The 23819-nt window shown below is 47.7% G+C and overlaps 1 protein-coding gene across 1 annotated transcript in view; it reads left to right on the forward strand.

Moving 5' to 3' along the window:
• The window catches only part of RNPEP (arginyl aminopeptidase), a 111170-nt gene that overhangs the window by 58577 nt on the left and 28774 nt on the right, over positions 1–23819 (forward strand). Inside the window, exons 4-6 of the mRNA XM_083173139.1 lie at positions 25–141; positions 10062–10297; positions 10505–10618. Of these exons, the coding sequence (XP_083029265.1) occupies positions 25–141; positions 10062–10297; positions 10505–10618 (467 nt within the window). The remainder of the gene's footprint in view (positions 1–24; positions 142–10061; positions 10298–10504; positions 10619–23819) is intronic.

The following is a 23819-nucleotide window of genomic DNA, read 5'->3' on the forward strand; positions in this document are numbered from 1 at the left end:
GTTACTGTGAAAATGTATTTGCAGAAGCAGAGTTTGGGCAGAGCCGTGTTTGATTGAAGCTGCCAAAAAGGAATATAATGGTATAATAGAAGAGTTCTTGAGTGTGGGGGAGAGACTATTTGGACCATATGTTTGGGGAAGGTGAGATGTTATGCTTTTAATCTTCATCATCAATGTATTGTATGTCAACATTTTCCAACTATCATCGCCTCACATGTTTGTTCACCCTTTTTCCTCATTTCAGAATGCTTTTGCTGTTATTAAATGAGGAAATTATAGGGACTTTTTTATATTGTGTGTTTATGTGTGGTGGGGTGCCTCAGGCAAGTATATTTTGCGGTCCTACTAACAATACCCCCCCCACCAACACCTTGACGCTAATGACAAAAATTGACACCCCAAGCGCCCATGTGCGCACGCAAGGGGGGGATGCTGAGTACCCCTCTCTATACCACATGAGGCTGTGAGACAGAGCTGCTGCTGTACTGGCCAGGTGAGACTTACTCTCCAGGTCTATGTCCGTGGGAGGGGCATATTACTGTATGCTGGCCCAGTGAGCACTCATGTCTTGGTAGCTGCATTGGGTCTGTTAAGCAAAATCTCTGATTGCTTGTGGGGCTTATTAGCTTTAATAATTGTGTTTGTAAGTATGTTGTGTGTGTGTGTGTATGTATGTATGTACTTTGTTTGCTGTGGGTGTCTATATGTATGGTATGTGTGCATGTATCATCTACATATGTCTAGTGTCCGTGAGTCTCTGAAACACTGCCATCTGCTGGCAGAGAGTGAAACTACATCTTTCTCACACATGCACAAACACAGTAGGTAGCAGACTAGCTTTCAAAGCTTTTGCTTCAAGCGGGCTTTCTTTTGTCCTCTGTTTATGTATTGTATGCATGTGTGTGTATTTATTCCATGTGAGTGTATGATTGTGCTTGTGTATGGTATGTGTGCTTGTATGTATAAGTGTGCGTGCATGATCTGTCTGTGTTTAAGATATGTGTGCCTTTATGCCCTGTGTTTGTGTAAGTCCTGTATGTATGTATGTATAGTGTGTGTGTGTGTATGACCTGTGTGTGCGTGTATGTACAGTATGATTTGTTTGCCCTGTGTGTGTCTATGTATTATGTGTGTGTGAATGTATGTATGTGTGTGTGTGTGTCTGTTACTATTTGGGGCATGCCCATCACTTGCCAGGGGTGCTGGGCTTCCTCCATGTTCTCCTACCACTGTGTATAGATGACGTGCACATGCAAAATGTGAAATAAAAAAAATCTAGCATGGCATTAAAAACATTAAACTATATCCCAACATATGGGAAAACTCCTGAAAACCACCTTCCAATGTTTAAAAAACAGGTTGGCAGGATTTAGCCACATTATTATTGTGAGGATACGGGGTTCCTCAATCACTCAGACACCGAGCAGATGAAACCAAAATATGGTTTATTTTTATCACAGCACACGAAAGTAGATGAAGACAGGAAAAAGATTCAAATGTAGCATAAAAACATCTGGGTAGCAAAGTCCTTGTAGCATCACAGTCCAAATAACGAAACTATCACTTATTCCACACAGCAGTGACAGCAGAAACCTGTGCGAATCCACACAGCACCGGACGCTCCACACCAGAGCTTACGTAGGATGCCCCCCCCCCCCCCCAGGCAAACGATGCGCTCACAAGGTCCAGTGGCAGAGTATCACCTCTTAGCCCGGATTGCGACTAACATTCTGAGCTGGCAGGTGTACAAGTCATTTTAAAAACTTCCAATTTCCCACGGTGCACAAACCAAAAGTGGGCTTGCAGTGGATCTTGATTGGTGGATTCAAGAGTCAGGTATATCCCCCTCCCAGCTACTGCTGCTGCCCCCCCCCCCCCCCCCTGCTAGTCTGCTAGTGACCAGAGATATGCAGAGAAGTGTCAACACAAGATACAATACCCAGCTGATTACGTTGTGTGGTGGTCACCCCCTGCGGTGCCCGGTCCCACTAAGTCTGGTATTGACACAAAGGAACTGAAGATAGAGACACAAACACAGTCTGATTACATTATGTCCTGATTACCCCCTGTGAACAACCTTCCTGTTGATAGCAGGGGAATTGGATCACCCCCTGTGGACATAACATATGGGTGAATCCATGCAATGTTCTTTCCTGGCTATTTCCTGTCAGACCATATTTGGCAATATACAGTGGGATGCGGTCATTTGGTCGAATGCATTATGGTAGAATGTCATTACATCGAATCCATTAGGTCGAATTGCTAAAAGGTCAACATGATTCTAGGTCGACATGGGAAAAGGTCGAAATGATTCTAGGTCGAAAGGTCATTAGTTCGACAGGTCATTAGGTCGACAAGGTCATTAGGTCGAAATTGTCTAGGTCGACATTCACAAAGACGACATGGGGTTTTTCACTGTTTTTTGAGCCGACATGTGCCGACAGGCGGTATTTCATGCCCTACCATCCACTAGGGCGTGGTGGGAGAATAAAATAGTGTGCCGAGCGCAGCGAGCGATGCAAGGGGATGCAGTGCACTTTAAACTGTGTCCATGTCGACTGTGTTGACATTCAGGTAAAAAAACAGTAAAAAAACCCATGTCGACTTTGTGAATGTCGACCTAGACAATGTCGACCTAATGACCTTGTCGAACTAATGACCTTTCGACCTAGAATCATTTCGACCTTTTCCCATGTCGACCTAGAATCATGACGACCTTTTAGCAATTCGACCTAATGGATTCGATGTAATGACATTCTACCATAATGCATTCGACCAAATGATCCGAACACTATACAGTCTAATACTATGGTACACACAGATATGGGGAATAGAAACATCTGCAGAGAACAAGAGGCCTAAAATGTACATTAATTACTGTGGAGTTCTACAGCCTAATACTATATGATCTGGAAATACACACACATATATGGGGAATAGAACATCTGCAGAGAACAAGAGGGTACAGACTGACTAAAGTGTACATTCATCACTACAAATAATAAAATATCATAATTAAAGTCTTACTGTCAGTCTGCTAACCTCACACTCCTTCCCCTACATCTTTAGTCACTGTACAAGTTGTTCCGGCAACCTGGAGCAGTGTGATTCAGAGCAGAGAATCTGGGCTAGAGGTGCACCACCTGAGTCCCACAGAGTGACATCATACCAAACCCATCTTGGAAGAGGCGGCTGGTTTGCAGAATCAGCAAGGGCAATATCACAATATAAGTTATGCATGTTAACTAACAAGTGAGTTAGCAATCTCCCATCTTCAAATGTTGGGTACCCCCCCTCTGCAACATCGTAAACTTTCACACCGGGCACACCTATAGGGTGTGCTAATACTTTTGCCTCTGGCACAATGGGGCAGGGAGCAGTTTCAACCTCCCCCTCTTGCCCAAGGAACATCTGCCAAACGGCAGCCCAATATCGGAGCCCTGGCCCTGGCACTTCCGCCACTCTGTCAAGTCCTTCCTCCCTCAAACCCAAACTAGGGGCATGGCAAATTTCAGTACAGCATTTGGTCTCTATGCCCAGGGCTGAGAAGGGACCCTCCATCAGGAACAATTCCGCTGGTGGCTGCAGGGCAGGCTGGTCCAAGGCCAGTCCTACCCCCTCAAAAGCCTGGGTCTCACCTGCCGCTTCCTCTGCGCAGTCCTCAGTCTCCAGGATAACCACCTTCCCCAGCTGAATATGCTGGGCAGCCTGAAGCACGACATCATCTGCGACTGGTATGCTTGTGGCCTGGATGTTGTCGGATACTCCTCTAACCACGGTGATCTCCTCTTGGACGCAGTCCTTATAGATCCCCTGGCAGCAGGTTAATAATTCTGCATCTCCCACCTCAGCAAAAGGGAAGCTGTAGTGCAGCTCCTCCTGGGGTGCCTGGCTCAGAGGCCTCACTTCCTTCACTTTGGGTAAAACCTCCCCCTGCAGAGAACACTGAGCAGCTTCCTCCCTAGGATGGGGAAGAAGCAGTTGCAGACGGTGCCTTTCATCACGCCCCCTGCGACACTGATCTTGCCATGCTGGGGTATCCAGGAGCCCGCGATCAATCGCCTCTTCCTCTGCCACCACGAAGCACTCCTCCAGACACTGCAATTGTTCCCACACACTCAACTGTGCACCGAAATGGAGGATCCATGCCCGATAATCAGCAAATGCATTTGTAGGATCTCCCTGATCGTGAAGGATCTGCTGAAGGATTTCCCCGCGAGTGCAGGATCGGATGGGTATACCTCGCAGCTGACATTCTGCTATCAGCTCCTCCATACTCATTTCTTCAAGGGCAGTTAGGGGCCCCCCTGACAACGACCCTTCTCTTGCGGTAACAATTAATTCTGTGGCAGACCCCTCGGTTGTCTGCCCAGATTGCAGTAGCCCCCTTCTGGACCCTTCCTCTGGTTCTATCTGGGGCATCAATTTATTCTGGACTTGTCCTTCAGCCTCAGAATATTGTCCTCTTTGTAGCATCTGGGTAACTGTAGCAATCACTTCCTCTGTAAATTCTACAAACTCTGGCTCCCCCAGCAGATTCCACGAGGTGGCCTCACCTTTACAGTGTAGGAATGCATCCCCCAGGTAACACAACTTGTCCTGTATGCTGGATACTCTCCACCCGCTGATCATCTGCTGAGCTTCTTCCCAGTACTCCCAGATATACTGCATTTTTCTGACAATAAATAACAGATCCGGCTTCCCAGCCTGCCGATACACTGAAGAACCTCCATCCCTGAGCTCCTCTGCTCCAGGGGTCTTGAGGCATCGATTTTCTTTCCTTGGAAACATTTTCCCTTTCACAGGACTGACACCTGCTCACTTGCTGAACATCACCTTATTGCATTTTCCGTTTCCTTACATATGGTCTGATCCTCTGTTCTCTGTGCTTTCTGTGCTCGATGGTTGGTGTCTGAATGATCCCACTGTCGCTGCCGCCAAATGTGAGGATACGGGGTTCCTCAATCACTCAGACACCGAGCAGATGAAACCAAAATATGGTTTATTTTTATCACAGCACACGAAAGTAGATGAAGACAGGAAAAAGATTCAAATGTAGCATAAAAACATCCGGGTAGCAAAGTCCTTGTAGCATCACAGTCCAAATAACGAAACTATCACTTATTCCACACAGCAGTGACAGCAGAAACCTGTGCGAATCCACACAGCACCGGACGCTCCACACCAGAGCTTACGTAGGATGCCCCCCCCCCAGGCAAACGATGCGCTCACAAGGTCCAGTGGCAGAGTATCACCTCTTGGCCCAGATTGCGACTAACATTCTGAGCTGGCAGGTGTACAAGTCATTTTACAAACTTCCAATTTCCCACGGTGCACAAACCAAAAGTGGGCTTGCAGTGGATCTTGATTGGTGGATTCAAGAGTCAGGTATATCCTCCTCCCAGCTACTGCTGCTGCCCCCCCCCCCTGCTGGGTTCGGTTCCAGTAAGTCTGCTAGTGACCAGAGATATGCAGAGAAGTGTCAACACAAGATACAATACCCAGCTGATTACGTTGTGTGGTGGTCACCCCCTGCGGTGCCCGGTCCGTCTAAGTCTGGTATTGACACAAAGGAACTGAAGATAGAGACACAAACACAGTCTGATTACATTATGTCCTGATTACCCCCTGTGAACAACCTTCCTGTCGATAGCAGGGGAATTGGATCACCCCCTGTGGACATAACATATGGGTGAATCCATGCAATGTTCTTTCCTGGCTATTTCCTGTCAGACCATATTTGGCAATATACAGTCTAATACTATGGTACACACAGATATGGGGAATAGAAACATCTGCAGAGAACAAGAGGCCTAAAATGTACATTAACCCCTTCCCGACATATGACGTATATTTACGTCATATGTCGGTTGCGGGGGAATCAAGCCAGCTCACGGAGTGAGCTGGCTTGAAAGAGAGCAGGTAATGGCTGTATATTACAGCCAGGTCCCTGCTCTCACGGCCACGAGCGGCGAGTTCGCCGATCGTGGCCGTTTAACCCTTTAAGCACCGCGGGCAAAGCGCCCGCAGTGCTTAAATAGCTGATCGGAGGGGGGGCGCCCCCCTCCGGCGCCGATCGGGGCCCCCCGCAGCGAGATCGGAGGGTGCCGATCGGTTGCCATGGTAGCCAGGGGTCTAATGTAGACCCCTGTGCTGTCCGTGTATGCATACCTATTACATCCTGCCTCAGGCAGGATGTAATAGGAAGTGCATAAAATCACTACGTTCAGCCATAGAGCTCTATGGCTGAACCTAGTACAGGCAATCGCGCCCCCTAGTGGTCAAGTACACTAGGGGGCCTTGTAGTAAAAGTAAAAAAAAAAAAAAAAGTTTAAAAATAAAAAAAAAATAAAAAAATATTAAAAGTTCAAATCACCCCCCTTTCCCCATTTCCCAAATAAAAATAAATAAAAAATAAAAAAATAAACATATTTGGTATCGCCGCGTTCCTAAAAGTCCGATCTATTAAAATATAACATTAGTTATCCCGCACGGTTAAAGGCGTAAGCGGAAAATAATCCCCAACGCCAAAACTACGTTTTTTGGTCGCATCGCCTACCCAAAAAAAAATAGCTAAAAGAGATCAGAAAGTCGCCCATATCCCATAATGGTATTAATTAAAAAGTACACTTCAGCCCGCAAAAAATGAGCCCTCACCCAGGTCCGTAGGTGGAAAAATAAAAAAGTTATAAGCCGCAGAACATGGCGACGCGACGCAAATTCGAAAAACCGTAACATATTCTATTTTTTTTTTTGTCGTAAAACGTAACGAAAACTATAGAAGTTTGGTATCACCGGAATCGTAACGACCCATAGAATAAAGATAACCCATCATTTTAAACGAACTATGAACTCCAAAAAAAACGTAACCAGCGCAAAATTGTGGAATTGCGTTTTTTTTTCTTTTTACCCCACATTGAATTATTTCCTGATTCCCCAGAATATTATACGGTATAGTAAATGGTACCATTAGAAAGTACAACTTGTCCCGCAAAAAAAAAGCCCTCATGTGTCTATATAGCCGGAAAATAAAAAAGTTACGCTTATTTGAAGGCAAGGAGGAAAAAAAAAAAAAAATTACCATAAAAGGCAATGTCGGGAAGGGGTTAATTACTGTGGAGTTTTACAGCCTAATACTGTATGATCTGGAAATACACACACACATATATGGGGAATAGAACATCTGCAGAGAACAAGAGGGTACAGACTGACTAAAGTGTACATTCATCACTACAAATAATAAAATATCATAATTACAGTCTTACTGTCAGTCTGCTCACCTCACAATTATTATTATTATTATTATTATTATTAGTTATTTATATAGTGCACAAATATTAAAGAGAGTATTTGAACATTCACACCAGTCCCTGCCCCAGTGGAGCTTACAATCTATATTCCCTGTCACATATACACGCACACATTCATTTTAGGGTTAATTTTTGTTGGGAACCAATTAACCTACCAGTATATTTTTTGGAATGTGGGAGAGTACCCGGATGAAACCCACTCAAGCACAGGGTAGAATGTACAAACTCTGTACAGAGCCATGGTGGGAATCGAATCCATGACCTTAGTGCTGTGAGGCAGTAATGCTAACCATTACACGTCCACGCTGCCCAACTTAAACCAAATGTCTTAAATATTCTTTCAACTCTCTCTCTATATTTATATTGTGAGCCTTATATTCCAATGTATTTTTAGCTATAGCCAGCCAAATGGTCAGGACCACTCCTACTGCAAAGACACTGGATATTGGAATAGAAACCGACAGGCCCCTATCATGTTTGAAGCACAGTCATTTGTGGAAAGCCATTTCTGTGGCCCTGGGGTACAGTTTTTGGGTCGGAAAATAGACATTAGTATGACTTTCCAGCTACAAATAACATGTCTGTCCCAACTGAGCTGTAACAATTTCTCTATTAAATTTTTGTGTTTTTTGCCCTGAAGGAATATACATTTTTTTGTGTGCATAACCAATAGAGAGCCTATAGCTCTCACAGACACATGCCGTCGATGACCCTGGTTCCATATTTCATTCCATGGTTCCTCCCCAGATTACTTTGTAACGTACACTCCAGTTCTTCTGCTACCAGTCGGGTATCTATGAGGTCACGATTTAGGAAAACATCCAGCTTTCCTTGTAGGTGAAAATAGGAATTGGTACTTCTGATACTGATACATTTGGATGGGCCACAGTGTATTATGGATTTGTTTTGCAGCTTGGAATGCATTTTCCTGTTTAGCTGTCCACAGAATTAAGCTTTCTTTCGGATTATGTTGTTTTAGTTGAAAGCATGCATCTCCGAACATCCCTGCTTGGGTAAGCTCTTCTATTGTATGCATTATTTTTTCAAATATTAGATTGAATAATGCATAAAAGTATTCAAGCAAATATATAATCAAAATAAACGGTTTCATGCCATTTCAGTTCCCTGCCATACAATGGGTTTAAAAGTCACAGAAGTACTGAGGTCCAGAAACTATTGCTCATGTGCTAAATCATACCGACACATCCTATATAATAAAAGTCCTCAACCTCAATGGCTCATCCTTCCATTGGAGATTTTTACTATATGACTCATTTAGGACAATTAGGACATAGAACATATGCTGCATAAGATTTCCATTTATATTCACAAGTACTATGCATACTTTTATAAATAAATATGGTAGCTTGATTGTATAATCTCGCATCTGCATTTCTTATATATTTATTTAATTTCTTAAATATTTTAAATTCTGAAAATGATTATGACCTACAATATTGTGCTCCTCTTTAAATATTAAAATACATTGACTGCTCCTTACTGCATGTTATCCCATTACCTAAGAATATCTTATTTACTGTTAATCCGTCTACTGCAGGTACATCTATATCTACTCCTACAGTAGTTGTTTATTTCTCAAAAACCGACTTCCAGTAAATGCTTCAGGTGATGTCACACATACTATATATTAAAAAAATTAAGATTGTGTCTTATTTCTCAGTATTTTGAAAGCAAATAAAGGCAGTTGGTAAAAATCTAGAAAATATATATAATTTCTGATATCTGGGTACTTGTTTCCTAGCACGGCGCCCGTCGTAGGTGATCGCATACCTTAAGTTAAGGTATGCGATGGACGCAACCGGTGCGATTTTAGGGCTATTTTTAGCTTTTTTCCCAACCAATTAAAAAATCTCGTCCGTCGCATGCCTTAAGTTAAGCAATGCGATGCGACCGATGTGATGGATGCGATTTTACATAGGGAACAATGTTAAATGGGCCAATGGACCCGATTTTTCATTGTATACCCACCCTTATGGATATTTTACATGACAAATGCCCCCCCCCCCCCCCCCATTGTTAACGCCACCCCATGATGAACGGCAACCCGAAGCGTGGCGAGCGTAGTGGTACGCGTCCTCCGACCTTTTCATACCCCCACTATCCACGTCGGCATGGAGTTGATTTTATATACAGTAGTGTGGCGAGCGCACCGAGCCCCGCGAGGGGATGCGTAATACCTGTTACAATAATGTAATATAATGTAATGTGCGTCCCCTCGCAGGGCTCGCCACGCTTCAGGCTCGGTGGCTCGCTGCGCTCGCCACACTATATAAAATCAACTTCACGCCGACATGGATAGTGGGGGTATGAAAAGGTCGGAGGATGAGTAGCGCTGCCCTCGCCACGCTTCGGGTTGGCGTTGAACGTGAGGTGGCATTAACAATGGGGGGGCATTTCACCCATCAGGGTTGGGAAACAATAAAAATTGGGGTCTGGGGGCCATTTAACATTGGGGCCAATGTAAAATCGGTTCTCAGGGACCATTTTACATTGATTCCGATGTAAAAATCGCGTTCATCGCATGCGATGCGATCGACGCGATTTCGGGGGGGGGGGGGGTCCCGATGGATACAATTTTTATCGCTGGCGCCGTGCTAGGAAATAAGTAACGATTTTTATTTTCATAATTGTTTTCATCCATACCGATTTTGAATACTTTTACCACTACTGAAGGACTCTACTTATACATTATGAAGTATGATTTATGTTTTCAGTTTCTTTACATTTCAGGTATGATGTCTTGTTCATGCCCCCATCATTTCCATTTGGTGGTATGGAGAACCCCTGCATCACATTTGTCACCCCCTGTCTGCTGGCTGGTGACCGTTCTCTAGCTGATGTTATTATTCATGAAATATCTCATAGCTGGTTTGGGAACTTGGTGACCAATGCTAATTGGGGCGAGTTCTGGCTGAACGAGGGTTTCACTATGTATGCTCAGCGGAGGATCACAACTGAGATATATGGTAAACATCAATGTATTGTTTTTTTCTTATCTTTTTATTGTAATGTGTCTGATATTACATGGCAATGCCTTTGCCAGTATCAGATTATTTAATTGAATGGACTTTCCTTAAACCACTGAACAGTACTGTCATTTTATATACTTATTTGTAATAGATGTCTGTTTTTCCTGAAGCTGGTACATTGTGATGTTTTAATTCTCTCTGCAGGCTCTGCGTATAGTTGTCTAGAAGCAGCCACAGGAAGGGCCTTACTTCGGCAGCATATGAACGTCTCAGGAGAGGATCATCCATTAAACAAACTGCGAGTCCGTATTGAACCTGGTATGTGCAACATTGTTATTAGCTTTTACCAAAGACTTTGCATATTACAGTCCCGTGTAGTATAAGTAGAAATGGTGTATAGTGAAGCACATGTGAAAAATGTGTATTTTCTCTCAGTGCCCTACTTATTTTGTTATTTTTTGGCTAGTGACATGCCAAGATTAAATTGCAAATGGACATTAGGATTTATCTCACAGTGATATCTTGGAAATAGCAAATAGCAGTAATCTCATGCTGCCATTATGCTTTATCTAGCCCATGTGTATGTATTGTCTTGAATACTGAAAATTGGACCGATATATTGATTAGTAAGTACCAATGATCGTGCACTCCCATTGGTCTTTTGCTGGGAAGCATATGATCTATTGTGAGATATATTATTCATTGTGTACGTCATAGCCGATCTATCGTTATACCAGTTTTGCGGTTGGCTATGGTACCCATCGTATAATGGAGGTAATTCTGGTTGTCTCTCTAAGGAGCGTTAGTTCACTGCTCAGCAGAGCCTTGAAACGCCGCCTGCCGGGCGTGCCCCCCGCTGCACAGCGAATTTACCCGCTGCACTGTGAATGGATATGTTTTGCATAAACATCTATTAGCAGGCTAGTGTGCAGGCCCCAAATTATCCGATGGTTGCCGTCCATCAAATGATTTCTGTAGTGTTCGCAAATCTAAGTCAGTCTCTGCTAACTTAAATCTGAAGCGTTCTGCTCCGTGAACTGGACGGGCATCTGACGTCCAGTTACGTCACTTTGCATTAGTAGAGTTGCCCAGATACTGCTGGCTCACTCCCTTCAGGCATCTTGTGGTGCATGACTTATTGAGGCTAGATGTATGAGGACACCTCTGTGCTGCACAGTTGACGCGATCTACCTGTGAATAACATAATTCACAGACATATCGGGGGTATACACCCACCAATAGGCTTGAAATTTATTGACGGTATCCTTGAATTACCAATCTATATGGCAGCGGTACGCGACCTCCTGACCTGTTTATACCCCCACTATCCACGTCGGAGTGTTGCGAGCGCAGCGAGCCACCGATCCCGAAGCGTGGCAAGCGGATGTGGAAAACGAGCTTGAAGCGTGGCGAGCGCATGTGAATTACTTGACGTGTATTACGTGTATTACTTGACGTCTATTGCGCATCCCCTCGCAGGGCTCGAGTTACAGTGGGGATAGAAGGGCGACCACAGGGAGCTTGGGCACTTTAGAATAATTAACAGTGACTAACTCCTCCCCTTCTACTTCCTCTCCTAGGCAGTCTTAGCATGTGCCCTACGGGAGCTGGGTGCATTCTTTGCTCACTCCTGGGCTTTTTTATTTTTAGCGATTATGCAATCAGCAGGAGGACAGGCAGGTAGCTCCCTGTCCCTACCTGCCTGCGACGAGGGCGATGTCAGCGGGTACAGTCGCAGCTGCATGCAGCTTGCCTCCGGTACAAGGCTGCAGGAACCACAGCTCCTGACAGCTATGGCAGGGGTAAGTATAGAACTGGTCCCCTGTTAGCGGGGGATTCAGTTTGCAAACTCGGCAAGGCACTTTTTAAAAATCAGTGCCACAAACGAAAAGCGGAGCTGAGGCGCGCGGCATGCTGGGGACTTCCGCTTTCTCCTCCTTCATAGGGAGGAGTACGCGAGGCGGCGGCCATTGAAGCGGCAGCGTGAACCCGGCTCCACTCCAGGCGGCTGAAAAGTGCGGTGACGCTGGTAACAGTGAGTCACAGTGGGACATAAGAGGTCAGGGCGGCTTGGACTGCGTCCAAAAAGTCCCTCTTTAGCTGGCACAAGTTATTTATATACAGTGCGCGATTCTGGCTTGTGGCAGACTCTGCCTTCTATACCTCCTCTCCTGTCCGGTATTTAACCCTCTCTCTCTACCTCTCTCTTGGATGATTGAAGAGTGTATGATGGCTGGTGGGGCTCCTAAAAAAGATAGCCTGCAAGAAGTGCGGCTCCAAGTTCACCCCACACGCTGAGGGCGCCATTTTGTGTCCCACATGTGCTGCAGCTCCGGTGCCTCCTCCCTCAGGAGCAGGCCAGGAGACTCCTGTATGGGCTTCTCAATTGTCCACAGTGATCGCTCAGCTAGCCTCTGAGTTATCTGCAGTTAGAAAGGACAGAGATGCAGCCAGGGATCAACAGGCAGAGTTAACTTCTGCTATTGAGGGTCTTTCCAAAGCATTACATGCAGAGACCCCAGCACCCCCTCCCCCTACACTGGCTCCTGCTAATAGGATTTCTCTTTCAATGGTCCTGGTGACACAGCTCAACATTGGGATGTAGGAGGGTCCGTAGGAGCTAGGCACCTATCCTAAAGCTTTTGGAGGGTAGGCTCCTCCCTTCTTCATCCCAGACTCTTCAGTTCGTGTTAGGTGCCCACTGGAGTGGGTGCTATTCTAAAGGGCTGCTGGAGCAGCCGAAGGATTAGAGTTGGTTAGGAGTTTTTTATTTTATTAACTTTTACACTAGCTAGGTAGGCACAGTGTGAGGATTCTCACTGAATCCTCACACTGACAGCGCAGCAGGAGCTGTCAGCTCACTGTGCACAGGGGAGACACTGTCTGGTCTCCCTGTGCAGCGCTTACAGCTTCTATTAAGAAGCTGCCTGGGCTCCGGAGCGCTCTGAAACCGGCTTCACTCTAGGTGGGGATCATGGGGGTTGGCGCCAAAAGCCACGGACCCCGCAGCAACAGGGACTTGGTCTCTTCCCTCACTCTGTTTTGGCGCCATTCGTAATGCTTGCAGCGGAGCTGAGCTGAGCTGGCTGACAGATCCTTGCAGAGTGATTGGATTTCCTGGGCATCGTTTTCCCCACTGTGAAAGCTTCAGACAGATAAGTGACTGTAGTACATTGGCTCTGTATAAAAACGCCTGTACATTGTGCGCTGTGTTACTTTTACATCATGTCTGAGCAACAGTCTGTGGCTTTGGGGGAGGGAGCCCTTAATACATTGAGCGCTTGCAGTGTTTGTACACTGAAATTTGTCCCTGAGCAGATGGCCAAGGGGGGCTTGTGTATTACTTGCGCTGCTGTGAGACCCATGGGCAGTGAACCCCAGAGGGTAGAGCAATCGGAGCTTGCGTGGGCCAGTGCCCTGGGCAGGTCGGTTAATGCCTCAGTGCAATTACTGGACAGGCAGAGTGATGTGTTGGTAGCTTCACCTAGACCTATGTCATCATCTCAGCAGTCCTCTGGCTCCTTGCCTCTGACCCAAGCAGATCCTGGTTTCTTACAGGTCATGCAGGATACTGCTAAGGGGATCAGCAGGTTTAATGATTTGTTAGACAAATTTGATGGTGATACTGTGGGGACCCCTAAAAGGTCTTATTCAGTGCCATTGCTTGTTGCTGAAGAAGAGTGAGAGTACACAGAAATCCCCTGGGATCAGGGTGATGACTCTGAGGATTCCTCGGCCTCAGGGGTGGAGGATTTGATTACTGCTGTTAAACAGGCTTTGAACTTGTCTGTGGAGGATAAAACTCCTGCAAAAGGTGTATTTAAACGGCAGCGTAAGGAAACTGTTACCTTCCCTGCGGATGAAGATTTACAGGATTTATTGGAAGGGGCTTGGAAAACGCCCGATAAAAGGCTGCAGATGCCTAAGAGATTTTTAAGTTTATACCCCATGCCTGAGGCTCATGCAGACCTCTGGGAAAAAGTTGCGGTGGTAGACGCTTCTGTGGCACAGCAATCTAAAGCCACGGTGCTACCTGTCCAGGGGGGGGCAGCCTTTAAGGACCCCGTAGACAAGAAGCTGGAAGGTAACCTCAAGGCAATATTTGAAGGGGTGGGCTACACTTTACGCCCTCTTATAGCATCAGCCTGGGTCTCTAAGGCCATGTTTGAGTGGGCCAATGACCTGTGTTCAATTTTGCATTCTGATCCAGGTGTGTTACTGCTTGCTGAGAAGCTTAAAGCAGCTGCGGAGTATGTGCTTGAGGCTGAGGGGGAAGCTCTCAAAATGGCTTCCAGAGTTTCCACAGTGTCCGTCAATGCCAGGAGAGTGTTTTGGCTTAAAGCCTGGGAGGCGGATAATGAATCTAAAAAGGCCTTAGAGGCTTTAGCTTTTCAAGGAAAGCTGTTTGGTTCAGAGCTGGAAGAGATTATTAAGCAGGCCACGGGAGGCAAAAGTACTTTCCTGCCGGCTCCTGTAGCTAAACAGGCCTCAAGGTTTTCTGCTTTTAGGCCGTTCTTTCGGCCCTCCCCTAGAGGGGGTGCATCCTTTCGAGGACAGTCCTGTAGGGGAAAGTTTCAGTCCTCCAGGGGCAAGGCCCCAAAGTCAAAGTTCGGTTCCTTTCATAAGAAACCGAGCACCAAAGGTGAGGACAAGCACTCAGCATGACTACCTGGGAATTATCCCAACGTTGGTCGAGGTGGGGGGGCGTCTGAGATGGTTCAGGGACGCTTGGACATTGTTGGGCCGGGATCCTTGGGTGTTGGACATTATATCCCAGGGTTACAGGATTCCCTTCAAAGGTCTTCCTCCAAGAAGATTCATTCCTACACCACTGCCAAACGAGTCTCGGCTCCGTGCTGCTCTTCTGGGGCGGCGTAATCTCTCATAGAGAAAGGTGTGGTGATCCCGGTCTCTCTAGCGGAGCGGAAGAAAGGTTTTTATTCCACTCTGTTTTTGGTGCCCAAGCCAGACGGGTCTTTCAGACCAATCTTAAATTTAAAGTCTTTGAATCTCCATCTGTGGGTAGACTATTTCAAGATGGAATCTCTACGGTCTGTGCTGCTAAGCCTGGACCAGGGAGAATTTTTGGCGTCCATGGATGTCCAGGACGCATATCTGCACGTTCCTATCCACCCGGAACATCATGCTCTCTTGAGGTTTGCGATAGGAGACCTGCATTTGCAATTCCAGGCGTTGCCCTTTGGTCTGGCCACAGCACCAAGGGTATTCACCAAAATTATGTCTGTAATGGCGGCTGCTCTCCGCCTGAAGGGAATCACGGTGATCCCGTATTTGGACGACCTGCTGTTCAAAGCAGAGTCGGCGGAGAGGTTGCAGAGTCACTTGGCAGAAGCCATCAGTTTTTTGCAGACTCACGGTTGGCTTTTAAACTTACAAAAGTCTCAGCTTGTGCCGTCACAGAGAATCCAGTTCCTGGGGGTTGTCCTGGATACCCATCTACATCGGGTATTTCTGCCAGGGACATAGCCACCTTGGTTTGGGAGATCCTGGGGCCTCAGAGTCCATTGGTTTGGAGGTGTCTCAAACTGCTGGGGAAAATGGTGGCGACTTTCGAGACGCTACAGTTTGCCAGGTTCCACTCTCGAGTGTTTCAGTTGGACATCCTGACGTCTTGGTCAGGAAATACTCAGTCCATGAAGTCAGAGCAGATTGTGTTGTCTCCTGAGACACGGTCTTCCCTGCAATGGTGGATTCCCTGCAGTGGGGTCGGTCCCTGCGGTCCTGGGACTGGCTGGTAGTCACTACCGACGCCAGTCTCAGGGGCTGGGGGGCAGTGGTTCTGGACCTGCGCCTTTACTGCTTATGGACCCCGGAGGAGTCTGCTTTGCCGATCAATATCCTGGAACTGCGAGCTGTGTGGAAGGTGATATCTCTGGCAGGAGAAAGATTGCAGGGTCTTCCGTTGAGGATTCAGACCGACAACGCCATGGCTGTGGCGTACCTGAATCATCAGGGAGGCACATGCAGCAAGCTGGCCATGTGGGAGGTTTCCAGGATCTTCTTGTGGGCGGAACAGAATGTTCCGGCGTTGTCAGCGATATTCATCCCAGGGGTGGAGAATATCGAGGCCGATTTCCTGAGCAGGGAGGAACTGCTAGAAGGGGAATGGAGCCTGAACCCACAGGTATTTCATCTAATTACACTGAAGTGGGGAACTCCGGATATGGACCTGATGGCATCAAGGTTCAATCATCAGGTGCCCAGGTTCTATGCCAGGACAAGAGATCTACGGGCCGAAGCAGTGGATGCAATGACTATTCCCTGGGAGGGGAATCTGCTTTATGCCTTCCCGCCATTTCCAATGCTGGCAAGAATATTGAAAAGAGTCCAGTCCCAAGGAATTCCAGTGATTCTAGTGGCCCCAGATTGGCCAAGGAGGTCCTGGTACTTGAGGCTTCAGGGATTGTCTGTGGACTCGTGGCGTCTACCTCTGAGGTCAGATCTGTTAAACCAAGGGCCGTTCTTACACATGGATTCAACTCGGCTAAATTTGACGGCTTGGCTATTGAAACGCCATCTTGAAGAACAAGGGTTTCTCGGAGGCTGTGGTTAACACCATGGTGAAAGCTAGGAAGTCAGTGTCTTCAGCTAACTATTATAGGGTCTGGAAGACCTATATTAGGTGGTGTGAAAGGCAGAAGTCGCATACATCGCGATTTCGACTGTCAAAATTGCTGGAGTTTTTGCAGGATGGTTTCTCATCTGGGTTAAGCCTTCAGTCACTCAAGGTACAGATATCGGCCTTGTCGATTTATTTCCAGAAAAGGATAGCATTGCTACCGGAGGTGCAAACTTTCCTGCAAGGGGTTTCTCGATTTGAAACCTCCCTACAAGCAACCAGTGGCTCCATGGGATTTATCGCTGGTTCTGGAGTGTCTTCAAAAGGCGCCTTTTGAGCCGTTGAGGTCGGCTGACCTTAAGTTCCTTACATGGAAACTTGTATTTTTGTTGGCAGTTGCGTCAGCAAAGAGAGTATCAGAGTTGGGAGCATTGTCATGCAAGTCTCCTTTCCTGATATTTCATGATGACAGGGCTGTTCTTCGAACAGTACCCCAATTTTTGCCAAAAGTAGTCTCTGCTTTTCATCTGAATCAGGAGATATTTCTGCCTGTGTTCCAACCCCCAGAGGGTTCAAGGAAAAGGGACAAATTGAGAAATTTGGACGTTGTGCGCACCTTGCGCATTTATGTGGACAGGGTGACGGGTGTCAGGAAGACTGACACTTTGCTGGTCTTGTATGATGTGCACAAGATTGGTTGGCCTGCTTCTAAGCAGACCATTGCTAGGTGGTTGCGGTCTGTCATTGCTTTTACATATACTAAGGTTGGTAAGCCTGTGCCGGCCAGGATTAATGCGCATACCACCAGGTCGGTCGCCACCTCTTGGGCGGTTAAACATGGGGCCACGGCTGAGCAAGTTTGCAGGGCCGCCACTTGGTCATCTTTTCACACTTTTGCCAAATTTTATAGGTTCCATGAGTTCGCGTCGTTCGGGCGAGCAGTGATGAGAGCTGCAGACCTGAGCGTACCCACCCAAAGGACCGGCTCTGGAACGTCCCAATGTTGAGCTGTGTCACCAGGACCATTGAAAGAGAAAAAGGGACTTACCGTTCGAATCCCTTTCTCTGATATGGTCCTGGTGACACAGCGATCCCTCCCTTACGCTCAGTAAGTATTCCAGTGTTCATGATGTTTCATGTTATAAATGGTTGAAAAGTTATTTTTGGAATTGTGCATATAATATGTGCAGGCGTTTGTACTGAGTTAATATATTCCAGTGGCTTTGTAAGATTGAACTGAAGAGTCTGGGATGAAGAAGGGAGGAGCCTACCCTCCAAAAGCTTTAGGATAATTGCCTGGCTCCTACGGACACTCCTACATCCCAATGTTGAGCTGTGTCACCAGGACCATATCAGAGAAAGGGATTCGAACGGTAAGTTCTTACAAAAATCCCTTTTTTTCCTCAGGTTCCTCTGTTAGATGATACAGATGATGATATGCCAGATCTGGAGGAGGGTGACTTTAATGAGCCTGAGGCTCCAGTGCTGCTTAACACTGACGTCCTTTCTCAGGGTTTGGAGGATTTGATACAAGCAGTCCGCTTAACCCTCAATGTTAGAGAGGAGGAGCGGCCTGCTGCGCGCCCTTTGGTTTTTGCTAAAAAGCAGAAACAATCTGTGTTTTTTCCAGCTTCAGAGGAGCTGGATGATCACCTGCAAAAAGCTTGGTTGCACCCTGACAAAACATTTCAGGTGTCGCAAAGGTTTTTCACTTCCTATCCTTTACCTAAGGATGCTAGGAAGTCATGTGAAATGCCCCCAACTGTTGATCCTTCGGTATCACGCCTGTCTAAGAAGACAGTGCTCCCCATACCGGGAGCTTCTACCCTTAAGGATGTCTCTGACAGATGCTTAGAGAGCACCCTTAAGAATATTTATTCTGCCGCAAGTCTTTTACAAAGACCGGCTCAAGTGGGCAGTTGGGTCAACCAGGGCCATGGAGGTCTGGGCGGGTCAGGTTGCCTCCTCTCTAGACCCCGGGTCAGGTGAGATGATATTTTTGGTAGAACACAAACGTGAAGCTGCAGGCTACTAAGTAGAGGCGTCATCAGACATCTGTATGCTGGCGGCTCGTGTTTCTGCTCTTTCAGTTTCAGCTCGCCGCACACTTTGGTTTAGACAGTGGCAAGCATATGCCGACTCCAAGAAGGCGGTGGAAGCGTTACCCTTGCTGGTGAAGCACTCTTCGGTCCAGACCTGGACAAGATGATCTCACAAGCTACCGGGGGTAAGTCACAGTTTCTGCCCACAGCAGCTCCGCCTCCGCGAGGTCCTTCCCCGCTACAGGAGGGCAGTCCTTTCGCCCTACTCCCAAGTTTTGGGATAGATCACGTAGAAGTGCAACCAGTTCTCTGGGATTCCGAGGCAGAGGTTCAGCCGGCACACCCATCTTGGATGCAAAGGTTACCTCCAAGCCCTCTGCATGACTCTCCCGGCCCCTGCCCAGAACACAGGAAGGGAGGCCGCCTGCTGTTTTACCAGCAGGTTTGGTCCCTTTCCTGTCAAGACGCATGGGTAAAGGACCTGGTTGCAGTAGGCTACAAGATAGACTTCTTGTTGCCCCCTCCTCTATGTTTTTTTCCCACAGGTTTGCGAGCTTCTCCAGAGAAAAGCAGGGCTCTACAGATCCATTCACAAACTCAGGGACATGGGGGTGGTTATCCCCGTCCCAGACTCGGAGAGATCGAATGGATTCTACTGCAGCCTGTTTCTAGTCCCCAAGCCGGACGGTTCTGTGAGGCCCATCTTGAATTTAAAACACCTCAATCTGTTTCACCCGCTTCAAGATGGAGTCTCTGCAGTCGGTGATTGCAGGCCTGGAGCCCGGGGAGTTTCTCGTATCCATCGATATAAATGATGCATACCTGCACATCCCCATCTGGCCTCCTCATCAGGCCTACCTTCGGTTTGCCGTCCAGACTTGTCACCTGCAATTCAGAGCCCTTCCCTTCGTCCTCTCATCGACGCCCAGGGTATTTACCAAAGTTATGGCGGTCATGATGGAAATACTCAGGGCTCAAGGGGTTACCATTGTCCCTTACTTGGACGACCTTCTGTTGAAGGCTCCGTCCAGGGAGGACTTGCTGCACAACATCCAGCTGACTCGTCAGACACTGGAATCCCACGGATGGATGCTCAATGTCCAGAAGTCTCAACTGACCCCCTTGCAGAGGATCCTGTTCCTGGGGATGGTCCTGGACACGGTCCACAGATGGGTTTACCTTCCAGTGGACAAGGTCTTTCTCTACAGGAGTCGGTTCGCCTGGTGCTGCAGCATCAGAAGGTTTCAGTCCTGCTTTGCATGAGACTGTTGGGAAAGATGGTGGCCACATTCGAGGCGGTGCAGTACGGGCGTTTTCGATCTCGACCCTTCCATCTGTGTCTGCTCCGCCAGTGGTCAGGTTCGCATCTTTTTCTTCATCAGCGAATAACCCTTTCCCATCAGGCTCGAGCATCTCTAGCGTGGTGGCTCGACTCCAGCAACCTGCAGGAGGGATGGCGGTTCACCATTCACAACTGGACGCTCCTCACCACAGACGCCAGCCTCAGGGGCTGGGGAGCGGTCACGTTGGGGCTCCACTTCCAGGGCCTGTGGATGCCAGAGGAAGCACAGCTGTCCATCAATATGCTGGAACTCTGAGCGGTGTACTATGCTCTCCTTCAAGCGGAGGTCATTCTCCAGAACAGGGACATCAGAGTACAATGCTTTGGGCACAGGAGCACTCGGAGGGCCGTGTCTGCCATTTTCATACCAGGCGTGGAAAATTGGGAGGCAAATTACCTCAGCCGACGAGACGTCCATCACGGAGAGTGGTATCTACACCCTCAGGTGTTCCAGACCTTGATTCGTCGTGCGGATATCCTCAGATAGAAATGATGGCCTCCAGGCACAACCATCTGTTGCCACAGTACTGCGCTCGGACAAGAGACCCTCAGGCGGTGGCAGTAGACGCGCTCACCGCACCTTGGACGGATCAGTACCTCTACTTCTTCCCTCCGTTGCCTCTTATTCCTCGGGTTCTACAGAGAATTCGCAGGGAATCGGTAACAGTGCTGTTCATAGCTCCGGACTGGCCTAGTCGGTCGTGGTACACGGTTCTCACAGACCTATTAGTCGACGAGCCGTGGCCTCTTCCACTCTTAGAAGACCTTCTCACCCAGGGTCCGTTCACCTGTCCGAACTTACAGCATCTTCATTTGACGGCATGGCTGTTGAGAGGTCCATTCTAAGAAAGGCAGGGATCCCTCCGGCAGAGATCCCCACCATGATCAGAGCCAGGAAGCAAGTTACCTCGGTGCATTATTATCACATATGGAGGGCCTATGTGGCCTGGTGCGAGACCAGGAGGGTTTCTCCTGTAAATTTAAAACTTGCCTGGTTGCTTCTGTTTTTACAAAAGGGGCATTCCCCAGGACTCCGGCTGGGGTCCTTGAAGGTGCAGGTGTCCGCTCTATCAATTTTTTTCCAAAGAAAATTGGTGCTCCTTCCTCAAGTTCAGACATTCTTCCAAGGGGTGTTGCGGCTGCAACCACCTTTCAAGCCCCCCACAGCACCGTGGGACTTGGTCTTGATTTTTCTCCAGTCCTCCCTGTTTGAACCCATGGAGTATCTAACTTGGAATACAGTCTTACTTCTGGCATTGTCCTCGGCCAGAAGGGTGTCGGAGCTAAGTGCTCTCTCTTGTAAGCCAACCTTCTTGCGCTTTCATCAGGATAGATTGGAGCTACGCACTTCTAGTGTTTTTCTCCCTAAAGTGGTCTCGGCCTTCCACATTAACCAACCTATCGTGGTACTGGCCTTTAGGGAGGAGTCGGAGGATGCTAGAGTGTTGGACGTGGTCCGGGCCTTACGCATATATTTATCCAGAACAGAGTCCATGCGTAAGTCAGATGCTCTTTTTGTCCTCTATGACTCCCTGCGTCTTGGATGGCCCGCCTCCAAGCAGGTCTTGGCCAGGTGGGTTAGGCTGACTATCCGTCAGGCCTATGTGGCTTCCTCACGGGTGCCACCATCTTCTATTTCCGCTCATTCTACGCGGTCGGTGGGTACCTCCTGGGCGGCTGCCCGTGGAGTCTCCATTCAAGAGTAATGTCGAGCGGCTACTTGGTCTGGCCGCCGGACCTTTGTCCGTTTTTACAAGTTCGACACTTTTGCGGCGACTGCTTCGCAGTTTGGTCGTTCTGTATTAGGGGGTTCTCAGCGTCATCCCACCCGTGTTGGGAGCTCTGGGACGTCCCCACTGTAACTCTCCAGTGTCACCTAGTGGAGGAAAGAGAAAAGGGGATTTTGTACAAACTGTTAAATCTTTTTCTCAGACTCCATAGGTGACACTGGACGCCCACCCGTTGCTGTCTCACTTTTCTTGCTGTTTCAGGTTTGATCAGTTTACAGATGTCTCACGAGACCTTTGTGCTTAGTTTTAATTCTAAGTTTTTTCTCAGCAATTATGGGCTTGGTTCATTCTGTTAGAATGCTGTTTTTCAACCTATGTTTCACTCTATGTGAGAGTGTGTGTGACTTTTGTTATGTTATGTTTAACCTCCTCTTGGAAGTGTGTTTTCTTTCTTCCAGCTCCCTCCGGGCACATACCTAGACTGCCTAGGAGAGGAAGTAGAAGGGGAGGAGTTAGTCACTGTTAATTATTCTAAAGTGCCCAAGCTCCCTGTGGTCGCCCTTCTATTCCCCACTGTAACTCTCCAGTGTCACCTATGGAGTCTGAGAAAAGGATTTAACAGTAAGTACAAAATCCTCTTTTCCACGTCCTCTCGTGGGGCTCGCTGGGCTCGCCACGCTTCAGGCTCGTTTTCCACATCCGCATGCCATGCTTCAGGCTCAGTGGCTTGCTGCGTTTGCCACACTTTATAAAAGCAGCTCCACCCAACGTGGATAGTGGGTGTATGAACAGGTCTGGAGGACGCGTACCGCGGTTTGCATACAATGCGATCCACGGGCAGTGCCGCCGTGAAACTACACAAGTAACATTGTTTTGATCAGATTCTAGTGCCTCAGTCCCTGTTCAAAGGTGACTCAATTAACTGACAGATTGATAGCAGCATAGTTTTATTAGGACTAGTGTGAGATCTTCTCTGCAACCAGCCACTGGAGCATTCCCAAACCAGAAGCTAGTCCCTGGGGCTTTGCCATCGCCAGACCACATTCTGAAGAGGCTCTAGTCAAGTAGAGCAGCAACATGCTTCCCTGGTAGCGTCGGGCTGCGACTCTTTCATTGCTACCCCACTCCCACCCTGCAGCCTAACCCCTCTACCAAGCCACCTAACCCCCAGGGCTTTGGTCTAGAAATCCACATATGGAGTTGATGCCTATTACAGGAGTACAACGCAGCTGGACGGTTGGAGCGGCTGAAGGGGGAAAGGCACCAAAAGGCTTCCCTCCACGCTGAAGCAGAGACTTGGTCTCTTCCTACACTCTGTTCTGGCACCAGACACAATTGTCAGGTCCCCGGGTTCTGTTCTCGGACCATAGATCCGACCGCGTGGGCAGTGGATGCCATGACAGTTCCCTGGGGTTTCACCCTCGCCTATGCGTTCCCTCTGTTTCCAATGATTGCTCGGGTCCTCAAGAGAGTGGGGACACATGCGGTGCAAGTCATATTGATTGCTCCAAATTGGCCCAGAGGTCTTAGTATTCAGTCTTACTGAGGTTGTCAACGGACTCCTGACGTATTCCTCTTCTGGCCAGACCTACTCAAACAAGAGCCGTTTCTACACATGGACCTTGCTTATCTCAATTTGATGGCCTGGCTTTTGAAACCTCCTTATTAAGGAAGAAAGTTTTCTCAGATGCTGTTATCCAAACCATGCTTAGGGCTCATAAGCCTGTGTTGGCAGCTAATTACCATCGGGTTTGGAAAATTTATATCAGGTGGTGTGAACGGCAGAAGGTACACACCTCAAGGTTCAAGGTCACTAGCCTTTTGG

This window comes from Crinia signifera, chromosome 2, assembly GCF_055691185.1.
Source record: "Crinia signifera chromosome 2, ASM5569118v1, whole genome shotgun sequence".
Taxonomy (NCBI): domain Eukaryota; kingdom Metazoa; phylum Chordata; class Amphibia; order Anura; family Myobatrachidae; genus Crinia; species Crinia signifera.